At 42.8% G+C, this 15,560-nt stretch overlaps 1 protein-coding gene across 2 annotated transcripts in view; it reads right to left on the bottom strand.

Annotated features, from left to right (window-relative positions):
* Positions 1 to 11,140: 11,140 nt before the first annotated feature.
* The window catches only part of LOC103190072 (collagen alpha-1(I) chain), a 31,687-nt gene continuing 27,267 nt past the window's right edge, over positions 11,141 to 15,560 (bottom strand). For both annotated transcript variants that reach the window (XM_007910713.2, XM_007910714.2), the window contains exons 49-53: positions 15,237 to 15,344; positions 14,828 to 15,110; positions 14,131 to 14,321; positions 12,557 to 12,802; positions 11,141 to 11,693 (exon numbers count right to left, since the gene is read on the bottom strand). In XM_007910713.2, the coding sequence (XP_007908904.1) occupies positions 11,547 to 11,693; positions 12,557 to 12,802; positions 14,131 to 14,321; positions 14,828 to 15,110; positions 15,237 to 15,344 (975 nt within the window). In that variant the 3' untranslated portion in view covers positions 11,141 to 11,546. The remainder of the gene's footprint in view (positions 11,694 to 12,556; positions 12,803 to 14,130; positions 14,322 to 14,827; positions 15,111 to 15,236; positions 15,345 to 15,560) is intronic.

Genomic DNA, 15,560 nt, shown 5'->3' with positions numbered 1-15,560 from the left:
ATACATTCAATTGACTTTACAGCATATTCTGTGAAGGGCTTTGAGACGTCTCGAAGAAGTGATAAGACGCTATATCAAATGAAAGGATTATATTATTGTTATATTATAGCTGAGCTCTGTATATTATATATTATTATTTTCTTAGCTTTTCTCAGTCATTCCTGTGACATTACGGTACATGATGTGAAGCGCTTTGAGACATCTCCCAGACATGAAAGTCACTATATCAAACACAGGGATTATTATTATTATTCTTCAATGAACATATTCAGCACTTATTCATATGTAAGAAGCCAAACCCATTTATTTATGATAATAATCTAATAATACATGCAGTGAATTCCTTCATGGATGAATAGAGAGCAATAAAACAAATTGAATGATCTTATTATTTTTGGTGTTCATATAAATTTCATGGTTTTATGGTGTCCTTTCTTTCCCCTGCAACCCTGATCCTAAATAGCTACTCGAAGTACATTGGTGTTCTCATTTATCACAGACGCAGTTCAGCAATAGATTCATACAGCACTTTCATTTGCAACAGGCACATTTATAAATAGTGCAATAAAACAACAGAATGGTCATTAGCCTCCTCCCCCTTGCTCTCTCCACCCCACTCTCTCTGCTCAGAGCCCAGCAACCTCTCTGTAAAATGCTTTGAGATGAATATAGGAAAAGAAAAGGAGTTAAAAAAAATATTTGGTCACTCAATCCACGACTGTTTGCGGGACGCTCTGCGCAATTGGCTGCCGCGTTTGCACCACACACTATACAGTTAATTCTTTTTACAGTATATTCTGTGAAGCCCTTTGAGACGTCTCAAAGACATTATAAGGCGCCATATCAAAGGCGAGGATTATTATTATCATAAACCATTCAGCCCCTTGAGCTGTTCTGCCATTCTATTAAATCATGGCTCATCTGTACCTCAACTCCATTCAGGATTTGCCAAACGGGTTTCATTTGTGTCATAAATTTCTATGGTTCTACGTTATATGATAGGTGATTTAACTTGAAATAGTTTCAGTTTGCCTACAAAATATAGTTACTACACTTCACAGTATATCCCGCGAAACGCTTTGGGACGTCCACCCAACATGAAAGGTGCTATATCAAATGTAAGGATTATTTATCATTATTACTATTTATTCGCTGTTTTTTTCTTGATTCAAAACGTTTCAAAACTATTTATCTTTTCTTCAGATAGTGAGCCCTAGCATAGCCCAGGTACGTTTGTCCTCGTTTTGTGAATCGATCAGATCATTAATATAATACAAAACAGAATTACATTTGTAGGGCTCCTTTTACATCGGAAGGACATCCCAAGGCGCTGGACAGTCAGGGATTTGGACCCGAGCAGGAGGTGGTGGGAGATTGGGTTCAGGAATCATGTGTAAGAATTACCAGGGTTTGCAATCCATTGAGAAGTCTGTCTAAATTTATTTATGATACCACAATAATATTTACAAGCTCCACTCACTGACTATAACTCACGACACCTACCGTTGAGCAAAGTGTACTACAACAATAAATCCCTGAATAATCTCACTCCTGTTTTCACGTTGTATGGATTTGGTCTCTTGCAGAAATCAGCCAAAGACTCAATAACAACAAGACACTGGTTAATATTTAAATACAAGCAGAAATTAATTAAAAGTAGTTTGAAAATCACAAGGCGTCTTAAAGCTCTCACTACACTACGGCTTTTTGCGGGACATTGCTGTGCACAAAATGGCTGCTGCATTCACCTAAAAATTAGACAGTCACTACACTTTACAATGTTTTTCGCTCATGCTACAGCAGTGCAGCATTCCAATGTGCTTGACAGAAGACGGAGCACGACGTCGAGCCAGGGGGAGTGGGGGAAGGTGACTGTAGGCACTGGTCAAAGAGGAAGGTCTTCAGGCGTGACTTGAAGATGCGGAAGGAGGAGGGATAGAGGAATAGTGTTCCAGAGATTCAGAGGGTAGTGGCTGAAAGCGTGGCCACCGATAGTGGAACGGAGGGCACGAGGGACATGCAGGAGCCTGGAGCCAGTCGTGTGGAGGCAGCGGGTATCGGGTTGGGGAGTAAGCAGGTGGGAGAGGTAGGGAAGGGCCAGGGCATGAAGGGATTTGAAAACAAGCGTGAGGATCTTGAAATCGATCTGTTCGGTGATAGGGAGACTTGGAGCCTCGCGAGGACTGGTGTGATGGGTGTATGGAGTTTAGTGTGTGTGATAGGGAGCCAATGGAGCCTTGCTAAAACCGGTGTATTGGGGGTACAGAGTTCAGTGCGGGTGAGTATGCAGGCAGTGGAGTTTTGGATCAGCTGGAAATCTGTGCATGGGGAACTGGGGAGATCGGCAAAGAGGGCATTTGAGAAGTTGATGCTAAGTAATTGTGGAGCACTAACTGTGTTTTTTTTAAACTAGGTGAATAAGGAAAAGACAGGATTGTACTCAATCTGACAAAGACCAGGAACCAAAATAATCTTTTTAGTGTATGTATACTTGGCTTTGTGTTAACATTTATAATGGCCATCTTTGCTGCACAGCTAATTTTGGGCATGTATGTAAACCAGCTGCAAAGATTAAAGGACATAAAATTGTTTTAAATAAACGTTGGTTTCGGTGCCACATTCAAATGATTCTGGACAATGACGGCAAATGTTTCGGTTGAAACCAAATCGTTTATAAATGAACCAAAATGGGATTGTTTCTGACCAAATTGTGTAATGGAAGATTTTATGTGTAACTTTAATTTAGCGAGTTGATTTTTTAACAAAAAAGGTCATTGCTACACATTGCTGAAGATATTGTGTTATCTTTGTACAATAAAAGGCAACGCTCAGGACAAAAGCACTTTGAGACATTGTTCTATGTGAAGAGCACTTTATCATAGAATCATATAATCAGACAGCACAGAAAGAGGTCATTTGGCCCATCGCTTCTGCGCCGGCTCCGAAAAGAGCTTCCAGCTCAATCCCGTTGGCCCGCTTTTGCAGCATAGCCCTGCAATCCTGTCCTCCCCAAATACCCATCTACTTCTCTCTTAAAAGTCGTTATTGAATCGGCTTCCACTACCCTTTCAGGTAATGCATTCCAGATCCCAACAACTCGCTGGGTGAAATTTTTTTTCCAAACTCCCCTCTGTTTCTTTTAACAACTATCGTAAATCGGTGTCCTCAGGTTACTGACCCACATGACAGTGGAAACAATTTTTCCCAGTCCAATCTTCTCTGCTCTAGGGAGAATAATCCTAGTTTCGCTTCCCTCTCCTCATAACTAAAGTCCTTCATTCTTGGTACCATCCTGGTAAACCTACTTTGCACCCTCTCCAATGCCTAAAGGGCGATGCCCAGAAATGAATGTATTTAAAAATGCAAGTTGTTGCTGTTGTTGTTGGCGTTTAGAGTTTAGTGTCATTTGAGCTGAATATACAGCAGTAATAACAGTACCAAGTAATGGGGTCATTCATATCAACATTTTATTCAACAGATTAATGAAAAAAAATATACGTACAGCGTTGGATGTGTCCACGCTTTGCAGCAAAAAGTTGCTTTCATAAGAACATAAGAATTAGGAGCAGGAGTAGGCCATTTGGCCCCTCGAGCCTGCCCTGCCATTCAATAAGATCATGGCTGATCTTCAGACCTGACTGTAATTACCTGTCCTATTCCCATATCCCTTAATCCCTCTGTTTTTTAAAAATCTATCAGTCTCAGCCTTGAAGATGTTTTTCTATTTTTTCTACCTAGGTGAATAACTTCACACTTCCCCACATTAAATTCCATCTGCCACCTACTCGCCCACTTCCCGAGCCTATCTATATCCTATTGCAATCTTTTTGCGTCATCCTCAGAGCTTTACTCTCCCACCGAGTTTAGTGTCATCCGCGAATTTAGATACCTTACATTCAATGTCCTCGTCTGGATCATTGATATAAATTGTAAATAGCTGAGGCCCAAGCTCTGATCCTTGTGGCACTCCACTAGTCACATCCTGCCAATTTGAGAATGACCCGTTTATCCCTACTCCCTGTTTTCTACCCGTTAGCCACTCTTCAATCCATGCTGATATGTTCCCATTAATCCCATAGGCCTTAACCTTGTGCAATAGCCTTTTGTGTGGCACTTTGTCAAATGCCTTTTTAAAATCTAAATATACTACATCTACTGGTTCCCCCATTTCAGTTCCTTTAATGATACTTAAAATAAGTAATAGATTATTGTCAACATTTGGCAGCGGACCTCAAGAGTATTGACCTAATGTGTTTCTTTCTCACGTGCAAAATACAACTTCAAACACGATTGATTGACGAGTGTTTGTTGTAATGTGTGTGTTTGCGTTTTTACGTTTGAAAATCACATTGTTGGCATTGCCTCTGATTTTAAGAGAAATATTATCATAACATACCATTGCCACGTTTCTTTCACTCTGCTTTCAAAAACATATTTAAATAAATTAACGCCGCATGAATTTTAAAGCTAAACAATTATTAAAACGTCCCCGTTCCCCAATAAAGGGGTCATTACGTTTGGATTTTATGCAATAACCTCACACACTGCAATAGCCTTGCACATCTCTCTGCGTTGTTCTGTAGCTCAGTGGTTAGAGCACTCGTCTCGCAAGCGAGAGACCTAGGTTCTATTCCCGGCAGGGCAAAATGTTGGGCAAGTTTCCTTACTCTGTGCCACTCTGTTTACCTAGCAGTAAGTAGGAACCCAATTGTTAGTCGATTGGTGGATTGCTTTTCTGGGGATAATAATCCCTCAAAAAAAAATAATTCGGTCACTTCAATCCACGACTGTGCACAATTGTCTGCTGTGTTTCGCCCACTAAATATGGAGTCAATTCCCTTTACAGTATATTCTGTTGAAGCACTTTGAGACACCTCCAAGACGTGAAAAGCGCTATATCAAATGCAAGGATTATTATTATTATCTCTCACTCACTTTAATACTACAACACTTACTGCTGCGCATCTCTCACACGCTGCAATATTGCTTCATGTCTCACACACTGCAACGGTGCTGCACATCACTCACACTTCAGCGATCCCTCAGGTAAAACCCAGAAAGTCCAAAACTAGAAAACCAACACTTTGCACAACTACACTCAATCCTGCCCAGCTGGGGAGCATTACACTGCAACAAGTACTACAAGTAGCATTGCTTCCAGAGGGAAACAGAGAGAGAGAGGCAGCAATCTACAGCTCCCTGTTACCACACACCTTGGACTGAAGAACACTTAAAGATTCCAGCGCAGGATATCGCTGGTGTGACAGCAGTAGGCGATCTCTAGCACAGAATTAACAAACACTCACGCAAAAACAACAACTTCCATTTATATAGCCCCTTCACACTGGATGGCGTCTATGCAGTCGTTTAAACCCTTCAAAACACCGCAACAAACAGTCAAAGAAGTGGACTATAACAAATAACACAGCTGCCTCTCTGCTCTGCAATAAGCTGTGGTGGTAATAAATCCACAGAGATTAATATTCTTTAACGTTCTCCTGCGGTTTAATAGTACTTGCAATTTACTGCGAAACATTTAAACCTCCACAAAATCGATGTTGGCGGCTCTGTGTTGTGTTTATCGCCACTCAATTCCTTCCATATTCAAGCACTGCTTTTTTTTCCTGTGTGCCACATATACAGTATTAAACGGAGCTCCATTAAACTGAGCCCCCATTCCTTGGAATAATTTATATTTTACTTGTGAGTGAATGGATCACCACAGGAAATCACTAACAGCTGGTGTGTGTTTTCACGTGAAAGTGACATTGTTCACATTGCCTCTAATTTTAAGAAAAGTATGATCATAAACACCACCCTCCATTGCATTTGGATAACTCCGCTTTCAAAAATTATTAAAATAAATTCAAGACACATAACATTTAAAACAAAATAATTATTAAAAGTCACGTTACCCAATAATGTTTTTCAAGCGTTCGACCAGTCTACAAAAAAGGTAGTAATACTTACATTTGAGCCCTTAAAGGAGCAGTTCAGGACAGAATACAGTGCTGCGTATCATTCAAAACATCTGTTGAAATCCACAACAATTACAATAATAATAATCCTTGCATTTGACACAGTCATATCAGGACCTCTCAATTCGCTTGAAAGAATTTTTCTGTTAATAATAATAAATCTTACATTTGATATAGCTCCTTATCATGTCTTCAAGACGTCTCAAATCCCTTCACGGAATAATAATAATAATAATAATCCTTGCATTTGATATAGCGCTTTTCACGTCAGGAGGACGTCCCAAAGCGCTTCACAGAACACACTGTAAAGAGAATTGACTGTATATTTGTGGGCGAACGCGGCAGCCAATTGCGCACAGCAATGTCCCACAAACAGTTGTAGATTGAAAATGACCAATTTTTTTTTTTGGTTTTTGGAGGGATTATTATTAGGCTCTGTGTGGAGTAAGGAAACTTGCCCAAGGTTTCACCCTGTCTGGAATTGAACTCAGGTCTCCCACTTGCAAAGCAAGTGCTCCAACCACTGAGCTACAGGACTCCATGAGAGTATACTGTATACGACTCCACGGAATATACTGTAAAATGAATTGACTGTATTCAATTGACGGAATTAAAGGTATTGACTGTGTCTTTTGTAGACGAACGAGGCAGCCCATGTGCCCCACAAATAGTCCAGGCTTGGCTGTGCCCTGGGATATGTAGATACAGGATTAAATTATCTGCATATACGAAACCCACTGTCTTAATTCAAATTTTTGCCTGAAACAAAACAAAATATCACGTCCCGGGAGGGAATGAAATGCTTAGATTCGATGTGATTATCTTCCGGCTTATCTTCCACTCATTAATTGAACAAGGATCAGCAAAGTTACAATTGAAAAAGGGACACAATTATTGCATGCATTTGGAATATGTCTGTTATCACACTGACAAAATTATGTGAGATTCAAATGTATGGCTTGATATCTCTCATTTTAATACGATAGCTGGTCGTCTCGTTAGTTTACCCAGCGACCCTGGGAACTGAACCCACACCCTCACTTAAATAACCCTTTTTGAAATGATGCACTGACAAGCACAGCAAACTTATGGGAACATAAGCAGACAAACTTGCTCTATTTTGTGTCATATTACAATCCATTTCCAGGTGGCTTTGTTGTTGTCGTTGTTGTTGTTGTCGTTGTCGCTGTTGTATAGATCAGTTGCGGTTCCACGGTACCTGAAACAAACAAATCACAAACTCAAGAGGCAGTTGCTAACAGAAGAATGAAAATTCAGAAGATTTAAAGGCTCCTTTGCTGAGTTCGAACCACTGAGACACTACTCCGTGTGAGGGGCACTATATAAATGCAAGTTGTTGTTGTTGCTGTAGTTTCCGTGTCCATTTCGCAACCTACTCACGACTCTCAGTATCTGTGCTGCGTTCCTCTCGCTCCTCCCAGCTGAGACTAAAGTAAAAAGACTGGAAATAACATGTCAGGGGGGAAAGAGAGCTTACTTTCCTTCGCTGGGAATCAGACAGTGTCTTTCAGTTACAGGTCTGCCCAGTGAACACTGCCCCATTGTGTGACCTCCTCCCCCCTCACACTCTCCTTCAATAAAGCCTTTTTGTCCACTTGAACACAGTGCTGCCCCCACTCTCCCCCCATCATCTCTCCCCTCCCCCCTCATCCTCTCACCCACCACACCACCCCCAAAGCAAAACGGAACGCCACATTCTGGGCAAAATTTCTAGCTTTAGACAAATGGAATAGAATGAAACAATTTTGGTTTCACACCACAGAAAATACTTTTTTAAAAAAAAACATGTTTGACCTAACTGATTCCGAAATCCTATTTTTCCTTAAAGCTGCCCCTAAGACCTCAGCTGAGACTGCAGCACAAACTCTGTAGAGCGGCAAACTGAGAAATCCAAAATTGTTTGGATGAACACACTCTCAGAGGGCTGGAGCAATGGCTTAGAGGCAGGACCTTTTTGGGAAGTAACTGGAATCTTTGGAAATGCGATGCTCTCAAGTCCTGGGCAGTCCCTAAGTCACACTTGAGACGTGCAGAGAATTGTCACATTTATAAATGAACCATTGCTAAAAGTAGCACGTGAAGCGCTTTGACACTACCTCCCAACGTGAGAAGCGCTATACCGTATAAATGTAAATCACATTGTGTTAATCCCTCTCCTGTTATAAAAATAATAGTCCTTGCGTTTAATATAGCACTTTATCACATCATTGAAATGTCTCAAAGTGCTTTGCAGAATATACTGTAAAGTAAATTGACTGTGTGTATGTAGGCGAAATGCGGCAGCCAATTGCACACAGCAATGTCCCACAAACAGTCGTGGATTGAGTGACCATTTTTGAAGGGATTATTACCCCTGGAAAAGCGATCTGCCAATTGACTAACAACTGGGTTCCTATTTACTGCTAGGTAAATAGAGGCGTGTGGAGTAAGGAAACTTGCCTATGGTTTTGCCTCACTAAATAGTTTGTACTATTTAAGGGAAAATAATCCTTTGAGTATTCAAAACTTAAAACTGTTTTGATACCCTACAGTTTCACCTACACAAACACACAGGTACTATATTTTACAGTAAGTCCTGTAAAGCGCTTTGATACATCCTCCCGATATAAAAGTTGCTGTATCAAATCTAAGGATCATTATTGTATTATTACTATGGTCATTGACTTCACGGGCTGTTTGTGCAGTGTAGCTGTGTGCAAACTGGCCGAAATCTGGATGCCAATTTGTTAAATGCAAGGATTATTATTATTATTTTATTCTGTGTTGAGCAGTGGCACAGCTAGGAATGGAAATTTGGGTGGGCACCAACTTATGGTGGATGATGGGCAATTACACACATGCACCCACGGAATGTTACAGACACATACTCGCACAGAGTTACACATATACAGACACGCAGTGTTACACACACAGTATTACACACACACAGTGCCACACACACACGCAGTTTTACACACACATACATAATGTTACACGCACAAGCACAGTGTTACACATATACATGAACAGTATTACACACACATTTGCGCAGTGTTACACATATACACACACACAGTGTCACACACACACAGTGTCACACATACACACATAGAGAGTATTACACACACATACATGAACAGTGTTATACACACACACAATGTTACATATTTACACGTACAGAGTGTTACACAGTATTACACACACACATGCGCAATGTTACACACATACCTCCCTCTCCAGCTCTCTTCCCGCTGCTCTCCACAATGCTCCGTTGCCCACCCAGGCCCACTTGTAGCTATGCCTCTGGTGTTGAGCGCAAAGCCCTGTTTGCCAGTGTGACACATAGTCAAGCCTACATCACATTCCAAAAATGTGCTCCCTCAGCACCGTCCCCTCTGAAGGTATTTGTTTTTATACATCAGGAGCCAACATGGGTTGCACTGTGGCTTTGCGCTTCCACACTGAGCCCTGGCCTTAGCCCTGTGTGCGTCTGGTGCTGTGAATGATATGCCACTAAAAAAGGCCAAAGAGTAAAGGTCGGAACAAGTCAGTGTAGGGCACAATATACCAGAATGCACATTGCGCCTTATCATGTCTTTGAGATGTTTCAAAGCGCTTCACAGGATATACTGTAAAGTGTAGAGGCTGTGTATTTTGTAGGTGAAACGCAGCAGATAATTGTGCTGATACAGTACTTGCTTTAGTTTTAAATGGTGACCACCAGTGTGATATCAATAGATCATCTTCCACCATTCTCATCTGGTACCCAAGACAACTATTAATTTCTTACTGTGCACATTCCTCTCCCCTTTACCTATCTTCCCTCGTTGCTGCCACACATCCAGCCGCAGGTTCCACCTGAGCGAATAAAGCCTTTTAGTTACTTTTCTTACTCTTATCATTCCTGACATTTGGTCTCAGCTCCTTCTCATTATACAGCTTTTGTCTCCTTATCCATTGTGCTTTGTCAATGTCAGATCTTGGCTTTCTATGTTGCTTTCATAAGCTGTTTGGTTGTGTTATTGATTTATTTTACAAAAAAAACCTTTTGAGTCAATCGGCTAGCAGCTAGGAGTAAACACTAAAGGATTTTTTTGTGGGGGAATCAAACAAGGGTTTCACACACACTCACGGAAACCCCATCGCCGTGCTTAAGAGTATTCAAACCAAACTGAGAATTCCATGCAGGCCACCTATACGTGGAAATAGCGCTTGGGTGTGGAATGCAATGCACTCTCGTTCAAACCTCCCCTGTCTGGGAACGCACCCCGGTCACCTAACTGCAGAGAGCATTAGGCAGATTGGTGAGAGCCAAGGCTTGGGAAAAGGGGGTCAGGTAATTGCTGTAGAGTTTAATCTGCTATAAAGAGTGAAAACCGTGAGTGAAGAATACATAAATCGAACAGGGTTTATTGGATCATTTAAACATGCTTTATTTCAGCATTCAAAATAATTAAAAACATCTCAAATTATTATACATATACAAAATAGGTACATTATCCATGTACTTGCCCCGGAAATGTCTGCCTCTTTTTTTTCTCCTCTAAAAGTAGAAAAAAAAGCTGTTACTAAAAAAAAAGCACAAAAAAGGCACTGAGATGACGAGAAAAATGGCAAAGTTGGGGTGGGTGGGTGGTTGGGTGGGGCAGGGGTTGGGGGGGAGGAGAGATCCACATGCATAAATTGTGAGTAAGACAGGCAAGTTTGTGGTGGTTTTTTTNGGTCTCTTGTACATAAAATGTTTTCTCCTACAGTATAAACAGATACTTTTACATAGCACCTCATTTTGACTATCTGCATATTCACTGTTTCTTAGACATCGAGGAATGTTTCTTAGCACCGATCAAAAAAGCTGCCTGTGGTAAGGACATAAACACAAATAGCACCTTCTCTATTGTGATAGCTGTGAAGTGTGTAATGTTTCCCGGTACACTGATGCACTGGGTAGCACCTTAAAATCTTTGTGAGGTAGCACTTTACAAAGTTCAATCTTCGTGAAGAGTTTTAAAAGGTCTGCGTGTGCCAGAAGGTAGGAAAGAAAAGATTTGCGTTTGTTTTTTGATGGTTTCGTTTCTGTTGCTTTTTTTTTTCTTTGCTTTTTTTCCCGCCCTCGCTCTCTCTCGCTCTTTCATCATGTGTTAGAATGACAATAACAAACTTTCAACATTTTTTAAAATTTATTTTTTTGCCACCTGAAAAACGGTACAATACAATCTTTTTTTCCTCTGCAGTGGTATATGGCAAATGTAACCTGCAGTGATCTCTTAACTCTGGGAGGGTGGGTGGGGTGAAGGGGGGGAAGGGAATGTGGGTGGGTGGGATAGAGGGATGGAGGGTAGAGTGGGGGGAATGTGTGGAGGGACAGGTGGGGGTAAAGAGTTTTAACACCGACAAGTACTATTTTTTCGTGTTGCCATAGAAACAGAGAACATTAAAAAAGTGTCCTTGTTGTTCTCCTGCCCGTCTTGAGGCCCGAAGTTTAAGCAAGTGGACCATTGCTGTTGAATGAATTAGAACTCAATGCATTAAAAAGTTTAGAGATGACTGCAAGTAAATTTCAAGTCCATTTTACAAGAAGCAGACTGGGCCGATTTCAACGCCAAATTCCTGATCCGCGCCACCAACATCCATAGGTGCAATGTCAATAATTGGCAGTCGTGATGTTTTCATTGTTTTGTATTCAATGACTGTCCTGCCCCATTCACCAGTGTGTCGCTGTGGGTCAAAGGAAAAACACAAAGGATCAGTATAAGAATGAAACTCATGGAGCCCGTTCCACCAGCTTACAAGATCACGGCAGATCTTTGGTAGAACTGCAGACATCTACAGCTCAGAAAACAGCCGCTTGGCCCATCATCACTGGGCCGGTTCTTAAAGAGCATTTTTTCAGTCCCATTTACCCGTCATTTCCTCCATATCTTTGTAGTTGACTCCTTTTTAGTTATCTATCTGGATCCTCTATGAAAGCTAAGATGGATTCTGCAGCTACCTCTCCCCTCAGGGCATTCTATATCCTAACTACTCTATGCACAAAAAANCAGATTTTTCTCGTCACCCTGGTTTGCTGCTATCTTACTTTGATGCCCTCCAGTCACTGACTCACTGAGCAGCTTGCTTCTCTGCTTTTCCCCCACTCATATCTAGTACAACCCGCTCAACTTAACAGTTTTACCCATCGCTCTTGTTTTACCTGAGGTATAAACCACTTTTGACATCCGGGCCTTTAAAAAGCAACTTAAAGTTATAATAAGTTAAATAAGTTAAAGATCGAGACTAGCTCTGGCCAGAGTCTTAAAAACCCAACTCGCTCACGCTAAGAGTTAGAACCATAAAATCATACAGTATAGAAGGAGGCCATTTGACCCATGCCAACTCTTAAAAAGAACTATCCAAATGAATCCCACTCCCCGGCTCGCTCTCTCCCTATAGCCTTGAGAATTTGAACTCCCCAAATATCTACCCACTTCTCTCTTGAAATTCGCTATTGAATCTGCTTCCCATCCCTTGTCCGTTGAGCGTCCTGACTTTATGGAAGGGTGATAAGCATGGAGCGCCAATGCCAATATTGAGCGACTCACCGTGCAACCATCCTCGCTGACGCTGTATGTAAATCGACTGTTGCCTTCTGCTCTGATTTCAATTTCGTTGGAGCCCTGGAGAAGCACAGCCTTCTTCAGGTTGCCTGCTTCCTCATCCATGTAGGCGATGCTGTTCTTGCAGTGGTATGTGACATTTTGGGTTGCCTCGGAGGACATCAAGCGCAGGAAGGTCATTTGGATGGCAACGTCGCTAGCAAGTACACCATCATCAGCACCATAGCCAAACTGCAAAGAGAGGAGCGGGAAACAAAAAACATTGGTGGCTTGTTCCTTTAGTCAGGGACTGTCACTTTGGGATGAGATGTTGCACTTTTTTTGTGGGGGGATACAAAATAATAACAAATCATTCTTGCATTTGATATAGCGCCTTATCATGTCTTCGAGACATCTCAAAGTGCTTCACAAAATATGCTGTGAAGTGAATTGACTATATTTTGTGGGCGATATTGTCAAACTCTAAGAATCACTGTGGTCAAGAATTCCGCTTGGTGCAAATGCTTCTGACAATAATAATAATAATCCTTGCATTTGATATAACGCTTTTCATGTCGGGAGGACGTCCCAAAGCGCTTCACAGAACACACTGTAAAGTGAATTGACTGTATATTTGTGGGTGAACGCGGCAGCCAATTGCGCACAGCAATGTCCCACAAACAGTCATAAATTGAAAATGACCAATTTATTATTGGTTTTGGAGGGATTATTATTAGGCTCTGTGTGGAGTATGGAAACTTGCCCAAGGTTTCGCCCTCTGCCTGGAATTGAACTCATGTCTCTCGCTTGGAAAGCGAGTGCTCTAACCACTGAGCTACAGGACTCCACAAATGCCAACAACAACTAGATTTCATTTATAGAGTGCCTTTCACGTAGGGAGGACGTCCCAAGGCGCTGGACAGTTGGGTCGGGACCCGAGCAGGGGGGAAATGGTCAGGGTGAGGGGAGGGAAGGAAGGGAGCGAGGAGGGGGTAGAGAGTCGAGAGGGGAGCTGAAGGCATGGTCGAAGAGAAAGGTCTTGAGACCGGCCTTGAAGGAGGAAAGGGAGGAAGCGGCGAAGGCACTGGGGGATGGCATTCCAGACCCTAGGGGCTGAAGATCCGGCCACGGATGGTAGGGCGGTTAGGGCAGGGGATGTGGAGCAGACTGGAGCCAGAGGAACAGAGGGTGTGGGCAGGTAAGTAGGGGGATAGTAGGTCAGAGAGGTAGGAATAGCCTTGTAGGTGAGGATAAGGATCTTGAATTTGATCCTCTGGGGGATGGGGAGCCAGTGGAGGCGAGCGAGGGTGGGAGTCATGTGGTCGCGAAGCCTGGTGTGGGACAATACATGAGCTGCAGAGTTCTGAATGACCACAATGGAGACATCCTATCAGTGGCCACGATTGCCAAAGGCGAGTGCACTTTGTAGCCCCGTTATCTGGTCTTGCAAGAGATAAAATGACCCTTGCCTCAAACAGATTCACTTCTCGATTCGTTTTCAACCTAATAATCTGTTAGAAGGAGACAGCATCAGAAGCCTCAATGCTCCGGTTTAGGGTTTGACATTAGGAATAACATACCTGGAAGCCACCGTTCATGCTCTCGCCGAACCAGATGTGCTTCTTTTCCTTGGGATTCTTGCTTGTGTACCAGTTCTTTTGTGGGATGGACTGTGGGCTTGAGTAGACACAGGTCTCACCAGTTTCCAAGTTACAGTACACGCGGATAGCATCCAGAGAACAGCCTTGGTTAGGATCGATCCAGTAGTCTCCTGTGGGTCAAAATGAGGCACATCTTAATAAGGCTTCACGCTTGATTCATCCAGGCTACTCTCAGCTGAGTTTGAAACCGATCCAATAAATTAAGCTTCGTCCAACTAAAATATAAGTTTACGCAGATCTATTTTATTTATAACCCATTGTAAAGTTTATTTGAGTGTAGACGCCGAGCTAACAAAGTCCTGTTTGGGTAATCTTAAGCGCAGTGGTGCGTTTGCGTGTGTTTCAGACACCCGGGTAACTAAGTAAAAAAAAAAATCGAAAGCGATGACATAAAATCACCAATGAAATAAATGTTGAAATGTACAGCATTGATTGAAATGCAATATGTCCCTTGAGTAAACTGACTCCAAAGGCGATTCGCTCACCTGCCCTTGATACAGGCAGGTCACAGTAATCCAAGGCAAACCTGGGTAGGTGGGCACAGCCTGGACCCCCTTCAAACCACCCGCAAAGGCGCCGATGGTTAGGGAGTGCGAGCTGGATAATGGATACTCACCGCTCTTCCATTCTGGGTGGCACATCTTCAAGTCGCGGCAGGTACGGGCTGGGTTCTTCCTGGTTCCCTCAGGGCTACGGATGTTGTCGATCTGCTTGGTCAGGGATTTCAGCGTGGTCTCGACCTCGGCGTGGCGATCTCTGACAACACCGGCGTCGTCTGCTCTGAAGTAGCGCAGGGGATCTTGGGCCTTCTCTTGCTGGGATGAGCTTCCAAAACCAAATTCATAGCCTCCGCCCGGAGCGCCGGGGGCACCAGCGGGACCTGGGGGTCCAGGTGGACCCTGTACAGTGGATGAGACAAGATGGGTCGGTCAAGACATGAGTTTTAGGGGTTTACGGTCAAAATACACGTCGATTTCAAAGCAGTCCTGTACAATGAATGACGGGGATCAAGAAAGACTACTCACAGCTGGGCCAACTTCACCAGTGCGACCACGAGGACCTGGAGGTCCAATGGGACCGGGCAAACCACTAGGACCATCTTTACCAGAAGTACCAGCTGGACCAGAGGGACCCTGAAAGGGAAACAAAGCATTTGATGATGGTTCAGCCTTCTGATATTCACATCAGCCTCCGCCAGAAATCACACCACACTCGACACACTCGACACACTTATCCACGATGTTCGACACACACGACATAAGAACGTAAGAATTTGCTCAAGCGAAAGAAGACCGAGGTCCATCTACTTTGCCTGGCAGTCGCTTGACATGTCATGTCCCAAACTATAT

Source organism: Callorhinchus milii, unplaced genomic scaffold (genome assembly GCF_018977255.1).
Source record: "Callorhinchus milii isolate IMCB2004 unplaced genomic scaffold, IMCB_Cmil_1.0 Scaffold23, whole genome shotgun sequence".
NCBI classification, from domain to species: domain Eukaryota; kingdom Metazoa; phylum Chordata; class Chondrichthyes; order Chimaeriformes; family Callorhinchidae; genus Callorhinchus; species Callorhinchus milii.
This window is presented reverse-complemented; position numbering and strand designations above follow the sequence as displayed.